Raw genomic sequence first — 18,089 nt, 5'->3', positions numbered from 1 at the left:
TGGACTCTTACTATGTTTCAGCCTTATCGAACATCGATTATCTAACCAACAACCTACTGACAGACCCACATCTCCATCAGCACATCTTTGCCGTCTTCGATTAGTTTAATGAACATATCTTGATCACGAACCGCCAATCCACGACTGCGGCCCAGCCGAGTTCCGTGCCAGATGCAGTCCGATCCAGCTCACCACCATCTCAGAACCATTCGACACCGAATACCCGACATCCGCAACACCGCCGTGCAGTCCTCACAGTGCTGATCAATCAACATTGCAAAGATCGACCATTTCACCGCTGAGATCAAAAACATTGTCGACAACAGTTACCCAACACCAGCGATCTGCATCCAGACAGCCACCAAGACTTGTGTTCAGCCAACCGAAAATCAGACCTTTCAAACACTGTTAAACAGTGAGTTTTTATATTCTTCAAATAAAACATACAAGTGTCTCTTGTTTCACTAATTCAATTTATAATAATATTTTAAAGATTTAATATGAAAAATTACATGAAGAAATAAGTAATAAGAATCAAATTTAGAAAAATATTATATGATAAATTGAATTAGGTAAAGAACTAAGAGACACTGTGTTTTATTTGAAGAATATAAAAACCACTTGTTTATTTGGTGATTTTTTTGAAAAATTCTAATATTGAAATTTTCAATTTTTGAAAGCTTGAACTTTTAAGTCTTGAAGCCTTAAGCATAAGATCTTTCTAGAGTAGTATATGATCCTTTAATTGTTGTTGTGCTTTATTTATTGTCAATAATGGTGTCTTTTGTCCTCCTTGGTAAGTAGTCAATCTTTTACAATATTTAGTTAGTCCTTCAAGCATATGAGGATTTGCACATGTTGGTTCATTGACACGGATATATGTGTCGGGTATTTAATTGTCAAATAGTTTCTGAGATGTGAATTTGGTAAAAACTGGATATAGTCAGGGCCATGCTCAATTATTAGGGCCTTCTACCATCCTCTAATTTTGGAACTCAGCAGTAAGGTTACTAATCCTACATGGATTATTAGGGCGGCAGGGCCATACTCATCATTGAAAGCTCTTGGATTTCCTTAGTAGTATTACAATCAAAATATATTTCATTAAGCTAATCAGAAAGACAGCTAAAGAGAAGATGCCTTTAGTGGAAGTCTTATCTCTTTAAGGTCCTATCAAGTTGGTTGAAGTTTGAGACTGATCAGAGGGTAAGATAAATAATCGGTGAAGACCATTAGGGCAAACATAAGTAAAATTGGAGCCAAAGCAGCTCTTAATGGTGGATCATAGGCTTTTAGTGGTTGGCTTATACATAACTTGTGTTTGCCATATCCTAAACAAACTGTTAGAGGCATAGTTGTTACATTGTAATGAGTGCAAAAAAGAAAATGGAAAAGAATGAAACAAGAATAATGCTCACTGCAGCCATCCATCCTATAGCCATAACTTCATAAGTTGGTCTCAGAAAGAAATATATGTGGGATTTTAAGTCCTGAAATATCCAATGTTGGTTTATGCATGTTTAGAGAATACAAGTTGCATTGATGTTGTTGCATTTGGATTTTTGGCTGGGCTTCCATTAACAGCTCTAATTCCAACACTTATAACTTTGCCATGAGTTTAATTTTTCAACCTTAAATCATGAATATTTTCTATAAATATATAATTATCCCATGTGTTAAATAGCTTAGTTCAAAATAGTATTTTTGGCTTGCATCTAAATTATAAATGGCTTAGAATTTCTCCCATATGAAAATTCCAAGAGCTTCAAAATTGTTAGATAAGGACCAAATGTCTTATATTGGTCTGATTCAACTAAAAAGCTGGAGTTAATAGGATAAGAGGCTTAGAATTTCATATTTAAGTTCAAACCTAAACATATGCTATACTGACTAGTATGGGATTATTAGCAACTCTAATGAACCTCCTTGATAATTGCTAGTCTATTTTGTCTAGCCACCTTTTAGGCAAAAAATCAGCCAAGCTTTGATACCATGCTAGAAATAAGCCAAACTAATAATTTAGGCTCAATTCAGTTACACCATCTCTGTAATAAATTAATGCCAAGTCAATTACATGTCTTTTCCACATAAAAAGGAACCTTTTTGTTACAATAGAACCAGAAGTGATGTGGATCATTCAAGAATTGAAGTATCAATTCATAAAGAAGAAAAGGTTTTCTATAGATTCAAACACGGGGCCCTCATAGCGGAAGGCCTGCTATGCGAAAAGTGAGAGAAACCCCATCCCTCTCTTTCTTTTTTACATCCCCATGTCCCTCCTGTGTGGTGACATGGGGATATAAAGCATACCCGATTTTTTTCTATTTTTCAAAACTCAAACTTTTAGGATGAATGATCTAGACTTGTATATTCAAGCTCAAACTTATTGCATTAACCACTTTGAGAGAATTGGTTACTCTAACAAGCAATATACACATATATATTTGAATAAATATGATATTTTTCATATATTCCAAAAAAAAATTACAATTGGTTTTATACATTAAAAAGCCAAAATTATAGCATGCATTTTCCTTTTGGGGTATAAAAATAAAATATCAATAATAGCTTTCAAGTAGCACGTCAGCAAAAAGTGATGGTTTTAGTGGGTTATATATGTAATTGTAATTTTTTACATGTGTACAAATTTAAACTGAGAATTACAGACTATGTTTGTAAATTGAGATTTTATTAGGCTTTTATTTAAAATAGAGGACACAAACATATAGAGAAATTGGGTAGGGGGTAAAATTGGTAAAATAATTTGTCCTAAAGTGGAACAAATTTATCCCGCCGGTGTGGCATAAAAGGCTAACTGTTTTGATCTAGGAGGACATGACAAAATCCAGCTTTGTGCGAACAGTCAGGTTACCAAGTTTTTTTTTTCATACCATATCCAAGTTGCATTTTTGGTGAAGCACATAATAATAAAATCTGGCCATTTTATTATGTTAAAAAAAGGAAAATTTTAGTAAGATCTTTGTTATAATGTATTCAAACTGCAAGTCTCGCATTTTTACTGCTCTTTCAAAACATGAAGATAAGAAAGTAACGACCTGTCCTTAGTTAACATGAGAACACATCACAGACCTCACATTAGAGGACATTTATTAGTGGTAATAGCAAAGGATTGAGTTTGATTTCCATTGAACAGACCTAAGAAAGCTTTTGCACAATGGAGTTCAAATAATGCTGAAATTTGCAAGAATCCACTTTCCTAAAATTCACAATGTTGAGGAATGTGTCGTCGGAATAGGTTTTGTTAAGCCAAAGTGGCATTGGCAATAATTCCCAAAATTTAAATATCTATTGCATGCCTTCAATCATTTTTTTCTGTTTGTGTGTGGACTTTTAAGAGTTTTTATACTCTGTTTGTTGCCATGTTTCAAAATGTTTGACATGGCAGAGAAATAAGCCAGTTTTCCGAAGCAAGCTTCATTAAGATTTAGATGCCAAGTTTTTATGTGATGTCAAGGAAATAAAAAGTAGGGAATCAAAATATATTTATTTGAGAATAAACAGTAGTATGTGAACATTGTCAATTCTGCATATGCAAACATGAGAACTATAATCAATGTAATTATTGGCATTTCCCTTGTCAACCAGGTTAACTCTATTAGAAAGAAGCTTGGGTGCAGCATCCACTGCATATCTTCTCTGCTGCATAACATTTCAATATTCTTTTGTTCTTGCTTCTGATGTGGTTGAACATTTAATGTGTATCTTATTGTCAATTGTGGATCTATCATCCTTTCTCTCAAATGGTTCTGCATATCCTTCAACCATTTGATATACTTCAGATACAAAGGATATAATCTTCTGCTTTGTTGTGAAATTATGGAACTGGGTAGAGCAGGGTCATAGCAAAAACACTTGAAAAATAATAGCAATAAAGATGGACACAGGATGTACGTGGAAAACCCCTAAAACAAATTAGGGTAAAAACCACGGGCAAAGTAGAAGAATTTCACTATAGTGAAAAATAGGAGTTATAAGCTTTCTATTAATAAGGAGAATACCAACTTATTCTCTCCTGTGATAAAAGGAACACAAACCCTCTAATTTTTCCTTCCTACTATTTCCTCCCACTTTCTCTCTCACCCTCACACTTCCTCTTTGAAATCGTGCACTGAGAGATGCATTTTGCATCTCTATTTATAGGAGAAAGAGGGATGAGTATTATTTCACCTAATCCTTGGATTAGGTGAGGGTTAGGTGAGAGAGAGGATTAGGTGAATATATATATATATATATATATTCCACATGTGCATTCTATCATCAGAATATTTTAACATGCCCAAGTTAATATAGCCATTCTTTTTGCACCATTTTCAGTTTTGCTCACCCCATCTTCTATAGACAATATCTGGATTACCCTGTAGATGCTCCAAATGTGCTTCAACTTTTCATTCAGATTGCACAGTTCTGTCTGTGGTTTTTGTACTGTCTGCACAGCATTCAGTTCGTATGAATCTTATCATGCAGATATTTAGGTATATACCATGGACATGGCTTGTTTCTACATGCTTTCTTACATTTAATGAGCACACAGTAATTTGATTTAGTTTCAATTGATGTTTCATTAAAGCTTGAGTTGGAAAATGGGTTATCCTCTACTTTCGAAGCTCTTGTGTATCATCTTCTACTAAACTGAAGCCAAGAGTCTTTCTCTGCATCAACCATAGAAATTTTTCCACCCCCATGTCTTCCCACACTATTTAGCCTCCTCTGAAACCCACACTGAAACTGCTAGATCTTGGACCCTTTTCCTCAACCATACCAGGAGTCTCCTAGGCTCGGGTTGTGGGTTCTTCATCCCAACTGTCCACTTTTGAAACCCCGCTCCACCTATAAAAAACTCATTTTGATGGACTGAAAAACTCAATTCAGTCTTGTGTTTCCATCGGAATTAATCAATGGCTTTCTGCCAGAAACAAAATGCAATCTGCTTTATATGCTAAATTTCTGGGAAAATCACTTCCTCTTGATCAAGCTAAACTTGCACTAGATGATGCTTGGAAAGGCCTTGGTTCATTTACCATTTCGGATTTACCTAATGGATTTTACTTCATTCATTGTGAAAATCTTGAAATGCAGGCTAAGCTTCTGTGGGATGGTCCTTGGACCATTGATGGTAGAATTCCACAACTTTCTGAATGGCACGAATCGTTCCAACCCACCTTCGAGAAGCTTTCGACGATGGCGGTATGGATCCAACTACACCACGTCCCCATTGAGCTCTGGTATGGTGATTTGCTGGAAAACATTGCTTCTCATTTTGGGAAAGTCTTGAAAATTGATGATCATACTCTGAATCTTTCACGCTCCAAGTATGCTCGTGTGTGTGTTGAAATCGATCTCAAGCTTCCTCTTCAGAAAGGCACCTGGGTTAAATACGGTGACTACACTGTTTTTGTTATTGCGCTTTATAAAAAGTTTCCTGTTTTTTGTTACAGCTGTGGTTGTGTTGGGCACGGGGAATCCAAGTGTTCCTATATTCACAGCCGAAGACCGGTGCCGTCTCATCAGCCACCTACTGTCTCTTCGGAGTAGGAAATGAAGGTCGATGAGCTTCACCAGCCTTCTGGCGAGGCTAATGAACGGCCCATGGATCCCTCCCTGGTCGAGAGACCTGATTCAAATCATGTTCTCGGTACTGAAGACAACTTGTTGGATTTTGGGGCCTTGCTGAAACCCCAGAGTCGTAAAGGCCGTATCAGGGGCCGTGGACGGGGCGGAGCTCGCCACCCTAGTTCGTCACGACGCAATGGGAACGAAGGCTAGGATCCAGACATGTGGCATCACGATCAGGAACCGCATCCCCGTTTCCTGACACGTGGTGGGCTATCACGCCACGGCTCTGCAACGATTCATTTATTGAGTAAATCTGTTTTCCCACATCTCGAGAAACATAATCCTGTTGAAAATCTCTCAACGTTGATGGTGATACGAAGTCTCGTCCCAAGGGAGAAATTCCCTCTCTTCCTTCCGATCCCGATGAACGATTTAACTGCAATCCCACTGTGCTGTAGACTTTACACTATACCGCTTTAACTATTACCCCACTGCCCGATAAACCCATTACCTTGGAAACTCCCACACCTACGTCCCATCCAGTTTTCAATCGTTCCTCTCCCACTCAAACTCAATCAAACACACCACTGTTACTCACCTCTGTTCCTCATGTTGATGGTGATGAACCTCACTCCTCTCTGGTTGATAGAGTCAAGCTTGCCCTTCATACCACTCTCCATTAAGACCTTTAGATGGAAGACTGGGAAGAGGAGGGTTCTCTGTTGGGATTAGAAGACCCTGGATCCCCCAGGAACCAGACGATGATATGCTACTCTCCCACTACCAAAAGGACGTCAAGTTGGAAGCCCTAGCCAGGCGTGGCCCAACTAAAAACAAATCCGGTCCCAAAAAAGGGAGATCCACTTCTTAATCTTTTTTCTCTCTATTACCAATTGTTATTTTTATGATTTCCTCCATTAAAATTATTTGTTGGAATTGTCGTGGGGTGTAAAACCCCCTCACTATTGATCGTATTAAAGATTTTATTCGTCACTTAAAACCTAATATTATTTGTCTTGTTGAAACAAAAACTGATCCTGATCGTTCATTTCGATTTTGCAATATATTCGCTAGATCTTGGGACTGGGCGGTCATCCTTGCATAGGGATTTTCAGATGGCATCGTCACCCTCTGGTGTCGCTGCCTTGGTTTGGTGACATCTATTGCTGCAAATCGAATGTCCCTTAACTTGGTGATTTCCTCCAATGATGGGCCTTGGATCCTCACTGTAGTTTACAACTCTCAGATCTTGGCTTCCCAAAAAACTCTTTGGAACTCGCTTTCTGGGCTCAATAACATCCGATTACCCTGGCTCATAGCGGAAGACTTTAACGCGGTTCTTTCTGATTAAGAAATTAAAGGGGGGAATGCTCATTCTTACACTTCCAAATCTAGAATTTTCTTGAATTTTATTAATAATAATAGCCTGCTTGATGTTGGCTTTGTAGGACCGCGCTTTACCTGGACGAATAACCAGGCAGGTTTGGCTTGCCATTGGGCTGACCGTTTCCTTGCAAATCATGACTGGATCACGCATTTCTCCTTCATTGAGAACCAACATCTCACCCGAGCCTGCTCTAATCACTCTCCTCTTTTTCTCAATGGTCATTCTCACTCTCACCCTAAGACTTCTATTTTTCGCTTCGATAATTACTGGCTTGAGTATCCTGGGTGTCATAACAATATTGTTAATGCTTTTAATTCCTTCTCCAGCTTCTCCCCCATGCATGCTTTCTATCATTGTATTACTCGAGCTAAACAAAACCTTTTTTCCTGGAGAATTGCAAGATTGAGACCCATTGATACGGAATTATCAAATCTGGAAGCTGAAATCAAGATCATTGAGGAGACTGTTCTCTCAAATCTTGACCTGTGGAACTATCTTTGGCTTCGCTCCTTGTGAAATCATCATGCTGCTCTCTTACGTCAAAATTCTATTTTTTGGGCCCAACGTGCTCGTATGATGTGGCTTAAACAAGGAGATATTAACTCAACTTTCTTTCATTGAGTTGTCAAGGCTCGGTAAATCAAAACAAAGATTCAATCACTTAGAGATAATGCCGGTCATATCCTTACTCTCACAGTTGATATTGAAAATGAATTCGTTACTTTCTATCGCAACCTTTGGACCTCTGCCTCTTCTCTTTTCCTTGACCATATAATCTCTCTCCTTCCCAATGATTTTCCTTCATTGGAGTCTGATGACAAGGATGACTTGATCAAACCTGTCACCAAGGGAGAGGTTTTCCGAACCCTTAGGTCCATGCCACGAGGAAAATCTCCCGGTCCCGACGGGTTCAATGTTGAATTTTATCTTTTTTCTTTGGAATGTTGCGGGAGATCATATCTTTAAAGGCTATTGAGCATTTCTTTGTTACTGCTAAGATTCCAGCCTCTTGGGGTAAAACTTATGTTGTTCTTATTCCTAAAACCGATCAACCCCAAAAGGTCTCAGAATTTCGCCCCATATCCCTTTGCAATGTTTTCTACAAACTCATTTCTAAAATCTTAGCAGATAGACTTAGAAAAATTCTCCCTAAATTAATTGGCCCTGAAGCGGGGCTGGCTTTCTACCTGGTAGATCTACTTTTGATAACATCCTAGCTGTCCAAGAGATGGTTCATTCATTGGAATATGATCGCTCTTGCCTCCCTAGGATGCTTATTAAAGTAGATATTGAGAAAGCGTTCGATACTGTTGACTGGAACTCTATCCTTGCAACCCTCCATAGAATGTCCTTCCCTAGGATATGGATTAACTGGGTTGAGTCCTGCCTTTCTGCTGCTTCCTTCTCCTTGCTTATCAACGGGCAACCTAGCAATTGGTTTTCTAGTTCCAGAGGGGTGCGTCAAGGAGATCCTCTTTCCCCCTTGCTTTTCTTTTTAGTCACTCAGAATCTTTCTGCCATTCTTAATCAGCCCCTTCGTACCAATTTTCTTTATGGTTTTGACGATACCCTGTCTCGTAATGTTAATCATCTCATGTTTGCCAATGACCTCATTCTCATCACGAAGGCCTCCCGTCAATCTGCTCGTAATGCTATCTTTTGCCTTAATCTATATGCTAATATCTCTGGGCAAAATCCAAACCTTCTCAAATCAGCCATTTACTTCCCTAGTTGGTTCAATAAGAGGGTTGCTAATTCTATCGCTTCTATTTTGGGCATTAGGATTGGTTGATTCCCTTTCAATTACTTGGGAGCTCCCATTTCCCCTTTTTGCCTTCAGGTCAATCATTTCCAATCACTTGTTACTAAAACTGCATCTACTATCAACAATTAGAACCACTCTCATATTTCTCAGGCCGGGCGTATTATTCTCCTTAATTCCCGTATAATTTCTCTTCTAGTCTACTTTCTTTCCATATTTTATCTTCTTGATTTTGTCCTGGATTCCATTTCCAAATTAGCAAGGAATTTCCTATGGGGTAGGTAGGGCAGGGGTAGGAGTTTCGATGATATCGGTTGGCATACAGTTACTCTTCCTAAATTTGAGGGGGGTCTTGGCCTGCGTAACCTTAGAATTGCTAGATCTGCTCTCATGGCCAAACATGCATTTTCGATTGCTAACAAAGACAACAAGATTTTGGTTTCTATCTTTTTAAACAAATATCATAACTGGGGCATTTGGAACAATGTTTTTCCCTCCTCTGTTTCCAGTTTTCATAGAGCTATTTCAAAAACTCTCAATGTTCTCAAACCTAATATCCAGCTTTTTGTTTGTAATCCTACTTTTACAAATGTGTGGGATGATCCTTGGATTTTGGAACTCCCTTTGAGCCGTAAGCCCACTTATTTTAATATGAGTATCATAGATAACATCTCTATTCATGATTTTTTTTATGAGGGTACTTTCAATCCATATGCTTGCTCTACTATCTTTGGTGAAGACTTAAATCGTATTCAGTTTAATGACATTGTCTTTGATACTAATGCTGTGAATGAATGGGTCTGGCAGCCTTTATCCTCAAAAGCTATGCCTGTTGCAACCATTTATGATTACCTTAATAGTGAGCATCTTGATTTGGATACCTGGAATGGCTGGAAATTCATTTGGAAACTCAAGGTTGAGCCCCATGTTAAGGTTTTTATTTGGAATTGGCACATGGCAAACTTCCTACTGGATCATATCTTTATAACCTTAACATGGGCCCTGACTCTCTTTGTCCCTTTTGTGGTATTCATTCTGATAATATTGAACATCTTATTTGGAATTGCAGGAACTCTGTTTCCTGCTGGAATAATGTGCTGAATTGGTTGGGATTAGATCACTCTTTTCATGTTATACTTGCTTAGGGCTCCTGGCTCACTTTTGTTTTTCATTGCAACACTAGCTGTGATTTTGCTAGGGCTCTCATTGCTTCGATTGCTTGGCACATCTGGATGGCTAGATGCAATCTTGTTTTTAGAAACTTAACTCCAAATTTTAACTTGTTACCTTTGAAGGCCGGGGACTAATGTGAGGACTTTTTCACGCCCAAATGGGCATTTACGCAACTTTTTTTCGCTTTTCTGCTGCAAATCGATCTACTATCAATCACTATTGCATCTAATGCTGCTTGGGATCTAAGGATGGGTAAGGCTGGTTTTAGTTTCATTATCTACACTAATTACATGAAAATTCTCTTTGCAGGGGCCGCAGCGATTTTTTTGCATATTCGCTTGAAGCAGAATTGCGCGCCATCCTTCTAGCTGTGCTTGTCACTCAAAGCGGTGGACTCCTACAAATCTCCTCTCTGACTGTCGTAGCGCCATTCAGCTGCTCAAGGAATTCAATCTTGTTACTGCCTGGAGACACTCAACTACCATTCATTCTATCAAAAATTTCACTCAAGTTTGGCCAGACTTCTTCCTGGAATACGTCAACCGTTATCTCAATTTAATCCCTGATCGTCTAGCTCATTTCGGATCTGCAAACCCTTCTATTTCTCTCTTTGGTCAAGGCCATGATCGCCTGAGATGGCTCGAGGACATCTGCAATGCGAACTGCTTTTCCTTTTAATTTGTTTCTTATTGTTTTGTTTTTCCAGCTCTTTGTAGCTCCTTTTGCCAGCTTGAGTTGGAAATAATCTGTATGAACTTGATAATCATGTACTTATGTTATATTTATTTTAGTTTGCTGGGACCTTTTTGACTCACTATTTTCCTTTCAAATCATGTACTTTCTTTACAAACAAAATTCATTTTCCTTGCACAAATGGTCCCTGGAAAATTGTGAAACATCCACTTAGAAATTGTGCCTTTTTGTATCCTATGGAGACTTGTACTGAAAACCGTATATATATGTTGACCGTACCTTGGAATTGACTAGTTCAGAAACATTTGCATTTTCCCCTGTAGAAAATGATCCTGATGTTTGCCCTGCACCTTAATTTTCTCATGGCGAGATGTTGCTGGTTTTGTCATCTTATTTTAATTTAACCCTGTGTGGTTGGTTGCAATTTACACTCTTGATTTTATTCATAAATTCTCTTTGCTTACTATAGGAATTGTGGTTACAAATGATGGAAATGCCATTCTAAGAGAATTGGATCTTGCCCATCAAGCCGCCAAGGTATAATTTATCACTTATTAGGCAGTTTAGTTTGGTTATTTAATTATAATTACTACATCATGAATGCCATTGCTCATTTTTTGTGTAATGTTTAGTTTGATTTATGCACTCAACTCTGGCTAATTTTTATTGCTATAACTTAAATTTTTCAATGCGAGTTGGACAGTCCATGATTGAACTTAGCCGCACTCAAGATGAAGAAGTAGGAGACGGTACAACATCAGTCATTGTTGTTGGTATGTTCTATACTGATGGTTGCATATTGTCTTCAAAGAAATCATCAATTTATCAGGATATCATTTTGCTGGTATATATAATAATATTGTGCAATTTTAATAAGAGTTTAGGAAGATGAAGAAGTAGGAGACAGTACAGCATCAGTCATCATTCTTGGTATGAAGAAAAAGAGAACATGAATGGTAGGCTGAAATAGCCAAGGTGTGTGCGGTTTGGACAATTTGGGCCTTAGCTTTCAAATATGATAAAGGTGAGAGAACTAGCTTTTATGGATACTCTATCTGATCAATGAGACGACAACTTAGTGCCTTTTCAGTGGAGTTGAAGATGAATAGTGAAAAGCAGACCAAAAAAAATATAACAACTGTTTGTGTCCAATGCCTACATGGTAAAGAATTGATTTCTCACATCAAATATTATTTATAAATTGTCATATCATCGAGGTGCGTCAGGGATTTATCTAAGACCACCATAAGAGTTTTGAGATGTTGAAATCATAATCATCATGGGCATAAGATGCACATTAATTGATTGATTTTATTCAAGAAAACTGCAATTGCAAGTGGGAACATTTTGAGGTGTAAAAGTTATGCCAATTCAATAAAGCATGCTAAGGCCCTGTGATTGCCTATGAAGGAGGTTTTGCTATATTCAAACTCAAGAGAGAGGATTGGACTACAAATATATGGATGGATTGTGGAAAGTGAAATAATTAGTACTTATGCTTTTGCCTTTTTCCCTTTTTCCCTTAAGCGCTGTCTTTGTGGAAGTTGTTGTTAGTCTGAGGACCCACCATCTAAACTTCTCCATAGCTGCAGTTAGAGGGAAGGATTGGCTTAGGATATATAAGGCTAGGGAGATTGGCTGTCACAGGCGATGTGGGACTATGGACCAGGTTAACCACTGCGTCCCAACATCCCCCTAGGCCCACAGTGGATGTGGGACCCAAGATCCTAGTCACGACCGATCGGAACAATAGCTCTAATACCATGTTGTCTGAGGGACCCACCATCCCTAACTTCTCATAAGCTGCGATTAGAGGGAAATGATTGGCTTAGGATATATAAGGCTAGGGAGATTGGCTCTCACAGGCGATGTGGGACTATGGACCGGGTTAACGCTAGCGTCCCAACACTCCCACAGGGCCCCGGCGGATGTGGGACCCAGATCTAATCGCAGTCCCGTCGGAGCAGTGGCTCTCATACCGTGTTGTCTGGGGACCCCACCACTCTAACTTCTCCATAGCTGCAATTAGAGGGAAATGATTGGCTTAGGATATATAAGGCTAGGGAGATTGGCTCTCACAGGCGATGTGGGACTATGGACCAGGTTAACCACTGCGTCCCAACAGTTGCATTGTGTGCTCTGAAACTAATGTGGAATTACTTAGTTGTCTAGGTTTAGTCTCAGGTATATGTTTTTATCATAACCAAGCTATCTCAGCTTACATGGCATACCCATCTAGATTGTCTCTATATACGATGTTAAAATCTTGGAACATACCGATGGCATGCGTAATATTTTTCAGTTTTTCTAGTGATGTGGACAATAGTACTTTATGCTTTGTTGATGTGTCTAATTTTAATCCATGCACGATGATAAGGTCCCCTTGCGTATATCCATGAAGTGCAGGTTTATCGAGTAATAATCCGGGTGAGCGAGGGTCGAATCCTGAGGGAGTAGGGAGTAAAAGTCACTTAATTCAATTCTTAGCCATGTGGAGTATCATCAATGATAAGTGTGGTAATGATTCAATTCTCAGAAATTAAAAGCAACAAGTAAAAGTGCAAAAGTAAGGAGGAGGCAAGGCGATCGATAAAGATGAGGGTACTCGGATGATGCTTCAGCTAGGATAATCAATTTCAAGTGCAAGAACTCTCTATTATGCTTCCTAATCAATGCAATGGTGAGTCGTGGAAATCGCTACATACATAGTCCCAAATCTAAGGTCAGCTATGCTAACTCTATACATGTCCCGGAGGAGAAATCGAGCAATCTCAACACCTCACTCTCATAGAGTTGCGATGAGCTATAGGGATTCCAAGTGATAAATCTCTTCCTAGATTTAGACCTAACCCTTTGGTCGAGCGGAAGGTCCCTAGCCACAATTAAGCCCTAGATACTAAGATCACCTCAGCAGCTTCACTCCATTGCACGCTGACTAGGCCCCTAGGCGGAGGTTCGTCCCTTAGACCATTCACTCTATTATGGCCGCAAGAACTCGAAAGCGGAGGTAGAATCTATCACGTTGGAGGAAGAGGGATGCTCTGTGCTTCTCGACTCACCCTCTCAACCCTCTCCAACCTAGCTTTGTCGAGCAGCTCATGGTATGTCACTCACTCATAAGGTTACCAGCAAGAACTCTCAACCCTAGTGTCGCTCTAGGGGAAATGTTTATCTATCAAGCATTGAAGGTTGGAACTCACAATAAACATCAATTTATTGAAAGCATAATAAAAGAAGTTCAATGAGGCGAATACATCCTAGGGTTCACAATCACCCAAGTACCCACTAGGGGTTTAGCTCTCCATGGAGCTAAGTACAATCAAAAGAAATTGAATGTAAAAAGCAATGAATCCATAAAAGAAACCCCCTCGATGGTCTTGTCGATGGTCTTGTGGAAAGTCCTGCTACTCGTCGTCCAAGGATTCCTTAGGTCGGGGTATAGGGATGCGCCTCGATCGAGCTCCCCATACCAACCTTCTTCCTAATGGAATCACGATGTCGAGACCCAGTAGAACCTCTTTAAAACCTTGGCGATACCCCTCGAAAACCCTAGCGAAGCCCTCTACGTGAGTTGGGGAAAAAGATGGAGAAAAGAATACCAAAATCGAGGGCTGAATCGGCTTTAAATAGAAATTTGGAATCGAGGCAACTCCACGGGCGTGGGCGATGCACGCTGCCGTGTGGAATTTCCACGCAGGCGTGGATAATTTCCACATGCCCGGTGTGGATTCTCTGTTTCTACGGTTTCTTGGTCAGGGTTTGTGAATAGTCTTTCTCTCGAGTGCTCTCCTACGAGTCTTCTACGAATAACTTCCCGATTCCATACTTTCATCGGGGTAGCGCATAAGCGGGCACGCGTTCTCGTCATGAATCACTTGCTTCTTGATGATATATATGTTGGTGGAGCTCTGTTCTTATATGCATAAGACGGAATGCTCGGAGTGTGTCTGCCTTTGTGCCCCTCAAATGGATGTGCTCACTTGAATGCGAGGAGGTTGGCACACGGTCTAGCATCTCACACACATCCTATGTCTTGGCGTTTGAACCTTAGCAAGATCTCCTCCAAAATAGGTGCATTATGATCCACATTGGCCTATTTCCTTCATACTCGACCTCACTGACCATACCTGCATAAAAGTAACATAAAAACACACATATTAATGTAAAAACACGAGAAAAGTAATGCTCGACATAAGGAAAGAATAGCTTCGCATTCATATCACCTAAACACTTATCAAAACTCCCCACAGCTTAATCTTTTTGCTTGTCCTCGAGCAAAAATTAGACGATACATGCATCGATGAAGAAAATATTGAAAGTAGCTTGGCCTTAGGTTCCTAAAGTATACAAAGATAGCATTCTACAAGTAAGGAAGAATTTCAACACTAAATACGAAAATCAATGCTCTAGCTAAAAAACTTGAATAAAAAGGACAACAACCCATGATTTCGTGTAGTAAAGTGTTGAACTCACTCAAAACAACCCGAGAGTTATACTCCTCAAAGTTCTAAAGTACAAGGGACTTGTTGTCTACAAAGTGATAAAAATTTTTAAACAATGGTGGTAGCTTCACATCTTCTAAGGTGGCCCTTTCTAAAAGCGCCGCTAAAGGTGGCTTTCACACTTCGGTGGTAGCTCTTTCTGCAGTGGTAGCTTTCACTCATCCTATGAGATAGCTCTTTCTCGTCATTAGGGCATAACTAGTATCCGAGCTTGTGAGGAGTAGCTTCATATTTTCATAGGTGGTAGCTCTTTCCATAGCGAACACAAATAAACAATAAACAATAAACAATAAACAATAAAAACCTGAGAAAAATAATGCTCAATATAAGAAAAGAATGCTTCACATTCATATCACACAAGCACTTATCATCGACTATTTGCTAATTGTTGATAAATTTTGAAAGGCTGGTGAGATGCTTAGATGTTCTTTGAGAGCTTTCATTGACAAGAACTATCATCCTATTGTTGTTGCCAAGAGTAATTCTTAATTAGTTGAGACATTGTTTCTTTGTTAGGACATAACATGGATTGTTTATGTTGAGGGTCCAACCCATTTGTTGGGTTGGATGAATAATTGGGCTCCAAGCCCATGATGATGAAGCTAGGGTCGATAGTGGAAGATGGAGGGCAAAGTGGTAACTCTACAAGGTGAAATTTTTCTCATTCCTTGGTAATGAGAAAAGGTTATGCTTTTGATGAGGGGATTATCCACGAAATAGGTGAGAGGGAAGAAAAGAGAGAAAAGGAGAGAGAAGGCTAGGAGCAAGGAGATCGGACGGCACGAACCTCGCGGATCTCGGTCAAACTCCGGGAGAAGACTCCTTGCAAGAAGCACTACCTATTAATTAGGTTTGATCCTTCTATTTCTCCTACTTGTTGTTGTTAGCCATCTTGATGATGATGATGATGTTTGTCAATGAGAACTCTTCTCTCATGAATGCCTTTGTCCTTGTGCATAGTAAACCTCTAGATTAGCTAAGAAGATCCATTGTAATTCTTTATTGACCTAGTGGATACATGTTTAAGAGGCTCTAAGGAGTCCCGTTGTTTTTCCCTCGATTTGTAGGGTTTCCATGCTAAAAATCTTTGTCATGAATCTTTGTTTGTTTGTTCATCTCATTCTAACATGAATGAGGGGTTTGATAGCATTTATGAGTTGTTTTGAACCTTTGAAAGCTTTGCTAGAACCCTTGGGAGGAGCATTGAAGCCTCAAGGGAAGCCATTGAATGTTTTTGCAGCTTATGCGGTGCATCTAGACACACACAAGATCGCCCGAGTGAGGTTTCCGCAGGGTGTATCGCGGGCGCATGAACCCCGGAGTGAGACTAATGTTTTTGCTACGATGTTGGTGCTACCGTGCTTGTTCTCTGATTACCTTTACTACGATGCTGGAGTGAGGCAGAAAACCTCCACAGGCGGCCGTGCTCCCATATACCAACCGTATATGTTGCGGTGAGCTTTACGGGCAAGTGTATGTGAACAGTAATAGTGAACAGTATAGTGCTACAATAACATTGCTACAGTGAATTCCACAGTTTTTCACTTTGTTGGTTCAAGTCAAACCCCAACAAGTGGTATCGAGCTTACAGGTTGATTTGGGATCATTTGTTGTGAATTGAGATAGCGAACAAGCTCTTATGGGATGATAAGAAGTTGACTTAATCGAATTATTCAATTTAGAGCGGAAGATGCAAGACTTGCTAATTGTAAAAAGACTTGTACACGCATGCGATGGGCAAAGAAAAACACGGAGAAGGTGGTGATGATGAATGGGAGATTTTACATCTAAAAAGCTTACTGCAACAATTGAGACAATGGGTGGATGTAAATATTTTTCATCACATTTCCGAAGAAGTGAAGGCCGATGAACTTTGGAAAAAGTTAGAAAGCATGTATGAGAAGAGCACCTCCAAGGGAACAAGGCCTCGATCATTCGAAGGCTAGTAAATTTGAAGTACAAAGATGGAAGAAGTATGGCGAGCATACTAGTTACTTCCGAGGGCTTAGTGAGACCAATTGGCATCTATGAAGATGACTCTTGAAGATGAGTTGCGAAACATTGCTACTCCTAAGTTCCTTGCGGATGGTTGGGAAACTTTGGTGGTATCTACGAGCACTTGATTGCAGGGTGAAAAGCTAACCATGGAAATGGTTGAGAGGAGCCTAATGAGTGAAGAGGCTGGGAGGAAAGAAAAGGTGAAACTTCCTCGGTGTTCTTGTTTCGAGAGCGGAGAAGGCCGTGGTAGAAGCAAGAGCAGACATCCTCAAGGTTTTGGCAACAAAGACACATCCATAGGCAGATCAAAAATATGAAAAACATTAAGTGCTTTCATTGTAACAAGATGGGCCACATGAAGAGGAGTGCAAGCTCCTCAAAGAGAAGCAGTGGTGGAAGTAAAGAGGAGAAGGAGACTATCTAGAGTAGCCATAGATGGTGACATCGAGTGTCATTTGTGATGATGATTGTATTAATCTTGTGAGCCAAAGAGGTGATGTGGGTGTTTGACTGGGGAGCTTCATTTCATATCACTCCCCATGGTAACTTCTTTTCTACCTACTCTGGTATGGTGATTTTGGAAATGTCAAAATGGAGTATCGATGGTGCATCAAAGATAGTGGGTATTGGAGATGTTGTTTAGAGACCAGTCGGGATCGAGCTAGTACTCAAGGATGTTAAGGCATGTTCGAGACATTCTCTAAATTTGATATCCACAGAAGACTTGATGATGATGGGTTTTTAGTTGGTTTGGTGAAAGTAGGTGCAAGCTCACCAAAGGTTCCCTAGTGATTGCTAGAGGAATTGAGCAAACACACTCTATGTTATGCAAGCTAAGTTACACATAGGATAATTGAATACAGTGGGAAAGATGCAAGCATTGAGCTATAGCATAGAAGACTTGGGCATGTCGGTGAGAAAGGACTCTGCTCTCTCCAAGAAGAGATCTTCTACCCGAGCATGCGAGGGCATCTCTCAAAACATGTGTGGATTGCTTAGC

At 39.7% G+C, this 18,089-nt stretch overlaps 1 protein-coding gene across 1 annotated transcript; it reads left to right on the top strand.

The window, feature by feature from the left end:
- Positions 1 to 4,938: 4,938 nt before the first annotated feature.
- On the top strand, positions 4,939 to 5,553 carry LOC120265170. The gene has a single exon (XM_039273059.1). The coding sequence runs from the start codon at positions 4,939 to 4,941 to the stop codon at positions 5,551 to 5,553; it is 615 nt and encodes a 204-aa protein (XP_039128993.1).
- Positions 5,554 to 18,089: the final 12,536 nt, after the last annotated feature.

This window comes from Dioscorea cayenensis, chromosome 7 (assembly GCF_009730915.1).
Source record: "Dioscorea cayenensis subsp. rotundata cultivar TDr96_F1 chromosome 7, TDr96_F1_v2_PseudoChromosome.rev07_lg8_w22 25.fasta, whole genome shotgun sequence".
NCBI lineage: Eukaryota > Viridiplantae > Streptophyta > Magnoliopsida > Dioscoreales > Dioscoreaceae > Dioscorea > Dioscorea cayenensis.
This window is presented reverse-complemented; position numbering and strand designations above follow the sequence as displayed.